This window comes from Adiantum capillus-veneris, chromosome 6 (assembly GCF_014529385.1).
Source record: "Adiantum capillus-veneris isolate H3 chromosome 6, ASM1452938v2, whole genome shotgun sequence".
In the NCBI taxonomy this organism is placed as follows: domain Eukaryota; kingdom Viridiplantae; phylum Streptophyta; class Polypodiopsida; order Polypodiales; family Pteridaceae; genus Adiantum; species Adiantum capillus-veneris.
In genome coordinates this window covers 63,034,265-63,047,561 of record NC_140936.1, presented here as the reverse complement: position 1 = coordinate 63,047,561, position 13,297 = coordinate 63,034,265, and the positions used below count along the sequence as shown (strand labels likewise).

The window sequence follows — 13,297 nt, the reverse complement described above, 5'->3', positions numbered from 1 at the left end:
ATACCTAGTGTTGAACACAACATCTTCGCTTTCGATAAACCCTCTTTTAGAGCGCTAATCATATGTCCATCACTCTGCACACTGCTATAATCACCGAGATTAGCTAATGAAACACCTGCTAAATGATTCATCTGAAACCAGATATTCTCTTCCTTTGCATGAGCCATAGGAAAAGCAAGAGATGATCCTGCTTGCATTTCAGCAATCCTATTTAGAGCACCTGTGCTACTCAACAAATCATAACCATCATAGCATCTCTCGTTTCTTATCATGCCTCCACCTTGCTGAAGAATTTCTCACAAGAATCAGAACCTGTGGAGGAAAGAGGAACCTGCAAGTGTCCCTGAAAGCCTTTATCAATAGGACGACAAAATGGCAAGACAACTGAATGTCCAAAAAGGTTTCTTTACTTATAAAATTCTGCTTCAAAGAGTGTGCTTCATGATCCATAATCCACATGCACCATAGTCTAATCACAATGGAAGATTATATAAGTATTTAAGCATGAGAGTTACTCCTTGATACTATTTAAAGCTCTAACATGTGACAATACAAAGGTACAAAATAAGATTGATGATGTAGGTACTTGAAAAAGAAAGACACCCTCCCAGCCGCTTTGACCCGATCAAATAAGTTGAGAGAAGGAGATAAAAATATATCAATGTATGATGAGACTATCTATAGGTACATCTCCGTAGCAAGTGTTCGCTCTCGACGTATAGTGGATTGGGTCCGCAACAAGCTTAAGCAATTTTGAACATTGCGGCTTGCTATTATTTGTGCGGACCTCCAATTTTGGCAATCTTTTCTTTCAATGTCACCTTGTTGAAGACCATGCTCCTCAACCTTGAAAGTTTGATATACAAGAGCTACATGATTCAAAGTAGCCAAGTCTTGGCCAAGGACTAATCTTCTAGATGCATTATCAAGAGGATTAATCAATTTCTTTCCATTGTGAATGAAATCTGCCCAAGGTTGCCATGACATTGAGAATCTATTTCCTAGAGATGATGTATAATCCTCTACCATAAGCTTTCTTCTCCTCGAGTCTCCATCAGAAGCATGGCCAATTAAGGGACCCACAATGCTTCTCACAAAGTTATTCCAATAGAGGGAGATTCCCATCCATTTCTCTCTGATAAACAAAGAATCAAACTTGTTGCATATCAATTGAACTAAAACAACCAACTTTGGCAAGCAATCAATCAGGGGATTTGCTATGAAAACTCTTGCATAATGTGCAATCACATTATTTTGAAAAGAGTCAATAATCACGTTGTAACCCTCCTCGCCATTTCCAACAAGTACCACAAAGTTTGGATTGCAAAAATGGTTTTCCTTTTTGCCACAAAATCCGAGTAGATGATCATCCCGTGCTACCCAACAAATCATTCTTTTGACGACGGTTTCATCTTCAGCAATAATTACTGGCACACTTCCCATACAAAGTTTTTCATGTGAGAAGTGTAAATTTCAGCCAAATGCTTGAATATATCCTCTCTCAGGCCTGTTCGATAAGAAAGAGATTTTCGAGTAGCCCACATGGTGGTTGACAAATTTGGACCTTCAAGATTCAAGGAAAGAAAATTATGCAATCTAGTACCTCCCCAAATCTTTATAGCCTCAAGGAGATTCTTTGTTGTTTCTGAGTACCGCTTTCCTGCATTTTCTCTTGCCATGTTTTGAGAAATATCCACAAGAAAGTTCCATAAGGCCTCTTTCCCTTCAAAAAGGCCATACTTATGAGCATTGACTATGTCATGGAAAAACTTCTTCACATCTCCTCTTTTCATTGCTTCAAATGTGCTTTCTTGAAGACTTCGAACCTTGACACTTAAGGCTGCAACTCTTGTTTTGGTGAACCAAACCTGCCTTTTAAGTTTCCTAACCATCTTTCCCTTGGCTCTTGCAATCTGTAAAATTTCTGAGTGGGTCATGAAATCCAATCTTCTTCCATCGCCGGTCCCACGAGAGCCTCTATTTTGCATTGATTTGTCTTCTCGATACAAACACATGCGAAAGTCTTGCTCTTTGGGGATTGTAGTGCACTTTGTATTGAAAATTTTCAAAGGGAACCCCATGAGGATTTACTCGTTTGCAATCTTTATGACGAAATGTCCCTCGGATACACACAAGCACCTCTTTAAACAAAAATGTGGCCATCGTAGTTGACTCACAATCCCAACAACCACCTCCTTTGTAGTCATCCAAGAAAGGTTTCAAATCAAACATCTTGTCTTCAACCTTATAAGTGTCTTGCCAAAATCCCCAACAAAGAGTCGGTAGCAAATAATTTTCTGCATATTGTGCATAGACACATTAAGTATACAATCTTCCTCCTTTATTCAAACATGAAAATGATTATATAAAGATAGATACCTAATGCATTTGGTGACGCATTTGTGTTACTGTCATTGCAAGGCTCTACAATAAGATTAAAAAATACACTTGAAATGTTAAACACACTAATCATTTTTCATGTAAAAAGAAAAAAGATTTTCTACTCACCTAGATTAGTGTTGCATTTGAAGAAACCATGTAAGTTCCTTTGTCTCTTATCTTCAATCGGCACTTTTCTTGGACGGCCCACCTTTGCTATCTTTTAATCAATGTCTCCATTAGCCGCTTTGATATGAAGCTTGGACTTCACATGTTCAATCATGCATTGGCCAATCGATCCCGTTTTTGGAAACAAAGGAATCCATTTCTTGTCCAAACTACATTCCACAAATATTATTGACAAATTCTCATACTCTCCAAGAGTGTCAAGAACAACACTAAAGATGGGAGAATTGTCCCTTTCAAAGGTGGAAACTTCAAGCAAGGCTTCATCCACCTTCTCCTTATTTTTGGGCTTCATGTCCACTTTTGAGAGCTCTGCAATTTCATTGTCGTGCTTCTGCTTTCTTCTTTTGCCCACTCCAAGGTGGCGCCGATGAGCCATTGTGTTGATGTGTGAGTGTAGAAAGTTAGAAATTGTATCATGCCCTCCTTGCCCGTATGGATTTTCACATTCGACACACCAAAGTTGGAACATAGCTTTCCCATCCTTATCTTTTGACATCAACTCAAACCTATCATGACGCTCCATGGCTTTACATTTCTCTTTAGCAACCTTGAAATCTCCTTCCCACTTTCTAACCTCCTTTGCAGAGGCTAAAGTGCTCTTTAGCATCTTGTGTGAGGTGATAGCCACATCTTCACACATAGGAATGTCATCATTACCAACACTAGGTATTTGGTAATGTATATGAGGATCATTGCTAGAGCTCAAGGTCGGTGGATCATTGCTTAAACCCATGGAATCCACTTGTGGACGCTTGCATGCATTACTTTTCGCTTTTTCCCGAATTGTCACCTCCTCCACTTCAACTTCCCACCTCTCCTCTTGTGATGGTGCTAAAGGAAGCATTTTGGACCCTCCCAAAAACACAAAGTCATCACAAAATATCTTGTCACAAGCAATTTATGCTCTCAAGTCTTTGTAAGTACCTCCGAACTTTAGAAGAACAAAGCCTAAAGTTGTGTCTTGGTCTAAACTACCCTCATTCAATTGCACGACAATCTCCTTTCTTGCCATGGGTAGCTCAAAGTATCCTAAAGTATATATATGTAAATAAACAAAACAAAACAAAAAAATAAACAAGTTACTCATTTAAAAAATTGTAGTACCTTTTTACAAAAGTTCAAGCGCACCCTAAAACCTAAACATTCACTATTGCATGATACACTCACACACACACACACACACACTAAACGTGAGACAGTGGAACTTCTCTTTCATGTTTATCCAAATCACATAGCATAGTGATATCGTATGATCTCATTTTCCATTGATACATTGTTAATCTGTTGAATAATGATATATATTGCATCCCTAGATCAATGTTTCCTACTCGATTTGTAACTTACCTGGAGATGATTTTGGATACTTAGCTGGTTTACCTTTGTGCAAGTTGTCTCCAACTTAATATATCTTTGATTATTTAAGGTAACCTAAAATGTTTTTTGTCATACCTAAAATGGTATTCCCTATTGGCTTTGTAATTCACCTAAAGATAACCTTGGATATTTATATGTAGCTTGAGTACCTTTTCCTCAAAACTTAATATAGCTATTGGTATTGAGTGCCTACCTTACTCTTTCACTTGGCTTTCCCATAGTGGATAGCTACTAGCTCTTATTGTCTACCTGGTTAATTTTCATAAGCACCATATAAAGCTACACTAGGACTATACATGAAAAAATATACTGGTTCTTTGGCACTTATTGTCTACCTGGTTTTCATAAAAACATTCACGCTATGCATAAAAGAGACATTTTTTAATTGAGTACAACAGGTAAGTTTTTAGTTTTTGTGGATCTCTAAATTAATGCCGGGTTGTCATAAGGAGGATTGTAGTTCTGGCTGCTTATGGGATCTAACTTACTGATCTTTTTCTGGCACATCACATAAATGGCATGCTTGTATATTTATATGCTTGTGTACCTTTATGTAGTACTTTTTTAACAAAAGTTCAAGCGCTCTAAAACCTATGTATATAATGTTGACGTGAAAGAGAACTCTTTTATTTGCATTAGTGGATGTTGAAACTAAAAAGAAACTCAAAGATTTCATATCTTAAACCCTAAACCTCCATTCAATTTATACACATAGACATATCTTCAAAACCAAGCCCTCACTTCGTTTTGAGGTGGAAGAGAACTCTTTTATTTGCATTAGTGGATGTTGAAACTAAAAAGAAACTCAAAGATTTCATATCTTAAGCCCTAAACCTCCATTCAATTTATATACATAGAAATATCTTCAAAACCAAGCCCTCACGAAGTCAAGAGTCGCTATGTAACTTAGTTCAAATCTACTAGGGCTCTTCATAAGTACAAAGCCATTTTGCTAGAACGAGATGGATTATCATACTCATTATGTAGCGCATCAATGATAAAGACATGTTTCCATCTCCATAAGCTATACATAAATATACTTTCAAAACAAAGCCCAAGTCCATGCGCTTGACCAAGCTAAGAGTCGCTCTGAACTTAGTTCAAATCTACCAAGGCTTTTCATAAGTACAAAGTCGTTTTGTTGGAATGAGACGGATTATCATACTCATTCTATAGCGCATCAATGATAAAGGCATGTTTCCACCTCCATAGTGGGTCATTTTGTGATATTTGATTAGGCCCAACTTCTCTTTTGCCAACACTAATTTCAAATTTCCTTCCCAATCAACCAAATCGTCAAGAAAAATCTTTTGTATATTCCAAACTTTTTTTCCCTTAGAAAATAAGTTATATCTTATTTTTGGCCATAACACTTCTATCTGCGAGCGTTGTAGAATATCTGGGAGTATTGTGATGCTAGATCTTCTCGCAGTCCACGAGAAAATGTCAGTAAAAATAAAGCTCGTTCTTCATCTTTTTGAATCCCAGTGGACAAGTGATTTTGAAGTGACATTTTGTAAGTATTTCTTTCCTTAGGTACACTAGTCAAAATATTTTTAATCTGCTAAGCACATATAAAAAGCAATATATAAGTATAGGTATCCATTGATTTGAACTAGCAACCAAAGAATAATAAAAAAATAGTACAAAATTAAAATAGTAGCATCTTTAACAATAATCAAAATATTAGCATCTTCAACACAAAGCCATTAGCATCATTAGCATTTTTGTGTTGGCATCCTGTAGATCCTAGACAAATGAGTTCATTCCATGCCATCAAATTTTTTTCTGCTTAGGTTTTAACAGCTTGGTTATGATGTTTTCAACGTACCTATCAAATCTCACTTGATTTAGATATGATTTGACCAACAAACAATCATTTTCTCTATTTCAGTGACAAACCTAGAAAAAATGTTAATTTCTATGAAATTTTTATCTTTCTTATACGAGGAATCATGGCAAATTACAAAAGAGGCCAAAAAAGTACCGAATGACTGTTGTGTTGAGGTGCACGGTGCTCTCTCTCGTGTTGAGTAGTTTGCACCATTGCATGAGGTGCTTCTTGTGCCTATCGTCGGCATGCAGCCGAGGGACGTGTGCAAAGCATGAGCAGGAGCACTATTACCAGCAAATGGAGTTGTGCATGCAGGAGCACTAGGCAATGTGGTGGTAATTGGTTCGCGAGGGGGTCAGATCAGGAATGATCCATAGTTCCTGCTCTATAGCTGAAGGAGTACTATAATGATTGTTAAGTTTATTAGCAAGACAGAAGCCCAATTACTTGCTATCGATACTAGGTGTAACTGTAGTAGCCGTTGTAGTAGTACCCTACATTTCTAGTGAGTTGGACTGAATGTTGTGGGATCTTTGCTTTCATGCGAGTGACCCAGAACCTCCCACAATTCCCCATTGTCGTATGGGTGCGGAAACGAGCGCATGTGCGCACGCACTGCTTAGATACATTGGTACATTTTCCTGTTATAACTTCATGTCCAAAGCCCAAGCCCAGATCGAGCAGTCTGCTTGTCCATGAGTGTGTAGACTCATGACAAAGAGGATCGGAGAGGATCTGAGCTCAAATGACCAACATGCCACCCACCACCCACCAGCCCCGATTGCACTCACACACCATAGAATATGTAATGACGGCTCCCACACTCGACCATCTTTAGCCAAAGATAAGCCATAGATAAGAACTCCCATATGAGCCAATACCCTTGAACACTTATTAAGTTAATGGCATGCTCAAGCTCCCATGCAAACTGACCCTGCTTGTCTTACACCGCTTCTCCACAGTACAGACTCACACACCTGGTACATGCAAGAAGCACGTATGTACACCCGACTCCACTAAACAAATAGCAAGAGAGAAATCTTAAGAATATTTAAAGCAAACATTTAGATTATAAAGATAGTGAATATGCCGATCAAACTGGCCATAATCGAAGGATGGACAATGAAAAATATTCTGCAAAAAAACATCGTCACTGCTTCCTTGCAGGCCTTGCAAGGGTTACCCCTCCTTGGTGCTCATGTAACCTTCCTCCTTGCGTTATCCAGCCCCTCAGGTGGCCCTTTGCTTTCCCTACCCTTGGCGGCTCCTCTGGCGGCCCTGCATAGAGCCCATAACCCTCCAACTCCCTGGTTCGATGAGCTGCAGCCCTTACGGCTTCCTTCAGCCAGTGAAGGCCACCCCTTTATCTTGCTCAGGGCCATGCCAACTCCGGTGCCCGCTTCCTCCTTCCTCCCTTCTCTGGTCTAGCCCACCCCTTGGCAGCTCCCCACAGCGCACCTGCAACTCCTTCCTGCCCGCAGCCCTGGCGGGTTTCCCCACACACTACAGCGCCCCCTCCTGTATAACGGGCTACCATCCTTTCAACCGGCCTTCTCCTTCTCCTCATGCATGGCCCAAGTGGCGCCTTCCTCATGCATAACCTCCAGATGGCGCCCCCTTCTTTGCTCGCGCTGCTCGTCGACTACTGACATACCCTTTTTTTTCCCTGTTAATAGCTCAAATCTATTTTTTTTAGGCCTTGTTTGGCGACCGGTCCCACCCCACTTCTAAGTTTACTCTTTTTATAAATTAGGGTAGTATTACGGAGTAATGGGCTTGCTATACCTGGGCGATCAATTTTTTGATTGCCTTTCTTTTCCCCTGCTTAAAAGTCCCCTTCACCCTTATCTTTTTTGCGGTTTCTTCTTGCAGGCCAAGGGTAGCGGTAATAAGAAGAGAGATGCACTCACTCTTTATAGAATTGTCGTCTCTCTCTCTCTCTCTCTCTCTCTCTCTCTCTCTCTCTCTCTCTCTCTCTCTCTCTCTCTCTCTCTCTCTCTCTCTCTCTCTCTCTCGTCTCACATGAACACATGTGTCAATTTATAAAAGACACATCAGAATCTCCACATTTTATGCACTCTTCGCCTAAAGCTAAACAAAATGCTATGGACATTGCTACGCTCTTCACTCTGATCTCGCTTGACCCTCACCTTGTGTAACACGGGTCTTCAACAGCTCTCTCTCTCTCTCTCTCTCTCTCTCTCTCTCTCTCTCTCTCTCTCTCTCTCTCTCTCTCTCTCTCTCTCTCTCTCTCTCTCTCTCTCTCTCTCTCTCTCTCTCTCTCTCTCCGTGTCTGTGCTTTAATCCGGCAATCTATCTCGGTTTCGATTTTAATCTGCGTAGCCTAGAAGTTAGAATCTGCGCAGGAATTGTTCCATGATTTAATTAAATGGCTAGTCTCATTGATATGACCACACTCAAGGAGATTGAATCTAGGATACATCACACCCAGCTAAACCAACGCTCTAATGCCGTGCTTGTTTGCCTCTTGTAGGCTTGGGATGGATGGGCTATTTTGAGGGGGATAGCAATACAAGCTCTATAGGCCTTCACATCAAGAAGTGTGGGTAAGGGTTGCAGCAAACCCTACGACGCTACTTTTTTTGGGCAAGTATTTTATAGATGTAACCCTATTGCAGGTAATGGTTATTCACTCAATATTTAAGTAGAATATTTTGGGAATTTGAAGGGGTACTTCAGGAATTTCCACAAATTAGAGGAGTATGTTGACAATTTGTCCTAAGTTTTACTATAGTCTCGTCTTCCTGGTGGTAGGGCTCGTGATTTATCACTCGTTAAAAATGCATTATTTTTTATTGGCTGAGCACAAAGAAGATATTCATTGCAAAGAGGTTTTCTCTCCTTCGTGCTTCTCTCAAGCTACATCTGTGAACTTGCCCCAATCTACGAACTTACCCTAGGCTCGATCTCATAGTTTGATCATCAATATTGAGTCTCTCTCTCTCTCTCTCTCTCTCCTCTCTCTCTCTCTCTCTCTCTCTCTCTCTCTCTCTCTCTCTCTCTCTCCATCCATTGCACGCCTCGTGATTTTATCACTTTTTTTTCTCTTGTTTTCACTTGTATTATTTACAGTTTTATTGATGGACAGTCTACTGTTTTTCAGTGATAATTTTTTTCTAGACATTCAAACTTCAAGCCCACTTCATGCTTCTAGCCAAATAATAAACAAGAAAGCAAGAAATAAATCTTTGTTACTAAGGGTGCAAATTAGCTAAAATACAAACACGGGTAACATCCTCTCATTTTGTCGCATGTACAATCCAAGAGCAAATTAACTACCACAAAGACTACATGTTAAAAGCTTGAAAGCTATGGAAAACTTTAAAAATGAAGCCAAATCCTGAGTGAGGAACGAGCCCTCACCTTTTATGTTGCTAACATTTTGCGAGAAGCTATCAATGTTTTGATGGTCGAGAACAAGTACCTACATAACCAAACAAACATGATTTTATTACCTCGTATACAAAAAATTCTTCTCAAATTGCATAAACTTCATCTTAAATAACATCTGCAAACACAACAACAACCGCAACAACCTTCGACTTATATAGGTCGTGCTGCTTCCGTGGAAGGTAAGAGCCAAGCAGCATTGAAGCCTATGATGCTGGCAATGTCAAGGAAAAGAGTCCTACTAGTTTTGAAAGAATCTTTGAAGTGAGCACAACACATAGCAAACAATCAACGCAACATAATGCGACATCAAAGGAGGCCTCTCCCACTTCCAAGATCACAAGGCAGCAACTACAGAAGGATAAGGAAGAGCTAGTGAGCCTAGAGACGATGTGGAGAAGGGGGAGTTATTTTCTCTCTATATGCAAGCTATTTTTCTCTCTTACGTGTTCTAGAAGCTTATTTTCTCTCTGTCATGTGTCCACACATGACAAAGGGAGCTTAGGCCGCTTGCAAGCTACTAAACGTATGAGATTCCTCCTTCTCATCCGCTGAAAACAGCCCAGAGCTTCTAGGCCCTGCCCCTGTCCGCTGCATATGGGAGTACTCGGCAAGCCTGCAAGGTTTTCTGCACAGCCTTTTCTACGTGCCATCATCTGTCAGAACTATGGAGGTGCTTTGGGAAGGACGAGTGTGAACATTTTCCTTAACCCAGACTTGCCAAAAACATTTTCCTTAACCAAAAAAAATTTACCATCAGAATTTGAAGCATTTACCGTATTAAACCTAAAACCCGGGCTTGCCAAAAACATTTTTGCTGACCAAAATAAATGAGGGCACCCTTCAATTTTTTTGGTTTCAAGATCAAAAGTTGGGCTTAAATTTGAAGCATTTGCCCATATTTATACTAAAACTTGTAAAATTTACACTAAGTATTTACACTAAACGAAGGCGGACTATTTACAGAGGCGGACATTGACGAAGCTCTTCAGTATGGATGCAATACTTTCCTGGACAATGCCCAATGCTAGGCATTCTCGGACATGGATGATGATGATGATTTTAGTCTTTCACTTTACTTCATTGTTTTTGGATTGGATCCACCAAGATCGTATCAATTTGGTCTCATAAGTCATTTTGGCTTTTTGAAGGCGTTTAATACAACATTTCATTTATCTCTCTCTCTCTCTCTCTCTCTCTCTCTCTCTCTCTCTCTCTCTCTCTCTCTCTCTCTCTCTCTCTCTCTCTCTCTCTCTCTCTCTCTCTCTCTCTCTCTCTTTCGTGAAAATAGAAACATTTCACTTTTGAAAGCTTTGCATGCTCTAGACACCATCGACAAAGGCATACATGAGCCAGTTGCAAGAGGTTTGGATACTATAAAAACCTACATAAGGCAAACCCGATAGGTTGCAAGAAAGAGCTGCCCCATTTATACTACCACAGCCTCCACGGAGAAGAAAAGGGTTCGGAAAAATCCATCTATGCATGTAGAGCTGTTCAGCGGTACAAAGCTGGTAACATCTCTTTAATAGTGTGCAAAAAAGTGCAATTCTAAGCCCTGGATATATCATACCTGCGAATGCGCTGCAACAAGGATAATCCATCCAGGCATTCAAGTCTCCTTACTGATTCGACGTGCTTGCATCCAGTGATGGTATCGAGCCCCAGTCATCATAGGCGGGAGCAGACTCAGAGGAATCCAAGGCGACGCTAGATCCAAACCCATTACCACTGCCAAAGTCTGACAAAGGACGCGTAGGGTGAGTAGATGCTCAATCTACGCGGATAGCTTGGCCATCAAGATTGTGACCATTAAGTTTCAACAAAGCTGTATCTGCGTCTTCCTCCTTGTAATAAGTGACAAAACCAAAGCCACGAGAGTGCTCTGTCTCTCTGTCCATGATAATCTTTGCGTCTACCACCTCGCCATGTGCACCAAAGGCCTCCCGTAAGCCATCTTCCGTGGTGCGGAAGGAAATGCCTTTAACGAACGGCTTGCTGCCCTCGACTGTGTATGTGCGCACGGACTTCAGTGAGGAGGGAGCTTGACAGAGCCAACCACGTAGACTCTGAGCCAATCCCCCCAACAGAAGGCACTTACTTGCATGTGCCATCTATGCCTTCTCTATGACTTCTGCTAGGCCTCTACCTTCTGCTGGCCTTCTACAACCCTCTCTCTCTCTCTCTCTCTCTCTCTCTCTCTCTCTCTCTCTCTCTCTCTCTCTCTCTCTCTCTCTCTCTCTCTCTCTCTCTCTCTCTCTCTCTCTCTCTCTCTCTCTCTCTCTCTCTCTCTCTCTCTCTCTCTCTCTCTCTCTCTCTCTCTCTCTCGCTTCACAACTCAAAAAAGAGCACGTTCAACTCACGCGCCATTTTTTTGGGGGCAGCTACTATTGAATTTTCATGCAACTTTGGAACTTGAGCTCTTAGACCTACATCACACACGGACACAAACTTGAGCCACTTTTTTTAAAATGGAGAGAGAGAGAGAGAGAGAGAGAGATATATATATATATTTTTTGTCTGCCTTCACCATGCATTGAGGGTACTGTCGAGGGTAAGCGCGTTAAAAATTGGACCCAAACTACATAGGGCTCTGGTTAAATATCGGCCTGCTAGGCCACGTGTAGATGGGCGTGACTGGCCCAGCCGGTCATGTCGCTTTTTGGGGGGGCAGCAGACATTGTAAACATATGTACAACATGCGCCACGGCCTGTGCAGATGCACGCACGTAGTGCAGTGGTTAGGGTAGTGCTTCTAGGATGCGAGGTCAGGGGTTCGAGACTGCGTGTGAGCTCCGTGTGTTGACTTTTTGGTCAACGATCACTTAACGGCTACATTCGACCGGCAACAACCGGCATGCCTTGCTTTGCCACGAGGCCTAGCATGCCGAAATATAACCAAAACCAACTACATCGTGTCATGCGCTCTATAGCCCCACCATACAATCTCATGCACAAGTAAAACCCTAGCTGGGTTCACTTCACACTCAAATGAACACTAATGCCCGTATCACACTATCACACTAGGGTGCTAGTGTCCCCTGTTTCAGTGTCCCGTAGCCAAGAGCTACCACCATTTGAAGCCTATCAAAATGCTTCCCGCATTTTACTTTTTGAAGGTTGGCCAGGTCATGAAAAGATCGTCGGGCTTGCTGGGTCGCCCCTCTAAGCAACAAACTTTCACTACTACCTCGTCAAATTACCACACGCCATCTCAACATAGTCGTGGTATGCCTGCCCCAGTGTGACGGGGGCTAAGACTAAAGTCAATAATTTAAAAATACCTCTATCTCGCCAACAGACTTTGAAAGTTATCTCTAACATTGAAATTTCAAATTTGGCTCTAAAATTTAAATTAGCAGGTGGGAATTTGGAAAAGAGAGCAACTCTCATCGAGGAGAACGGTACTCATATGTGAAGCAAAAATTGCATCTTTGCATTTGTATGTAACAATAAATGTGAGCCTTGAGGAAGCTAGCATAGGGAATGTTTAGAGCAATCCACGATAACAGGGATGAAGCCCTAGTCTAGTCCAATGAAGATGTGATGCATCGGCGGTTTTTTGGCCACTACACTAACACCATTATCTTCATATGGGAGGAGCAACATCTCTTTTATTGCCGAAAAGACTGGCTCAACATCGGAGCTCCTTACTGGCTCCTTTACCTTACTTGTGCCTTATTTCTAAAAGCGGTCATGCAGTTTGCCACGTCACTTGCAAAAAAATTAACATTTCACAAAGGCCTCCCCGTGGCAGGCCAAAAATGTTGGAAACGCCATCGATGAGGGCGCACATCATGGAACAAAGCAGAGGGCAACATGCCATATTTTCCTTAAAAAAAGCAACAACCCCTTTGAGCCCACACAAGATGGAGGGAAACTTATTTGTTGTTTCGATAGGAACCATGCCACATAAGAAAGACCCAACTCGGGAAAATCCTTAGCCCCCCCCCCCCACCACCACAAATGGCAGCCAACTAGCTCGCTTCACAAGTTCCTCGTTCATCAGTGATTCATTGTCGTCAGCACCCATTAGTAGTGACATATGGCTGAAAGAAGTATGTTGTTCCGCCTTTTGCTACTACAAAACCCAAAAATGCATGAACTACA

The 13,297-nt window shown here is 41.3% G+C and overlaps 1 protein-coding gene and 1 pseudogene across 1 annotated transcript; one reads left to right on the top strand and one right to left on the bottom strand.

Moving 5' to 3' along the window:
• The first annotated feature begins 5,917 nt into the window (after window positions 1–5,917).
• Window positions 5,918–7,283, top strand: LOC147455612 (uncharacterized). The gene has a single exon (XM_086515290.1). It carries the CDS (start codon window positions 6,863–6,865, stop codon window positions 7,202–7,204), a length of 342 nt encoding a protein of 113 aa, XP_086371416.1. The 5' UTR covers window positions 5,918–6,862; the 3' UTR covers window positions 7,205–7,283.
• A 3,289-nt stretch (window positions 7,284–10,572) lies between these two features.
• Window positions 10,573–11,301, bottom strand: LOC147455611 (glycine-rich RNA-binding protein 4, mitochondrial-like; annotated as a pseudogene).
• Between the last annotated feature and the right edge of the window lie 1,996 nt (window positions 11,302–13,297).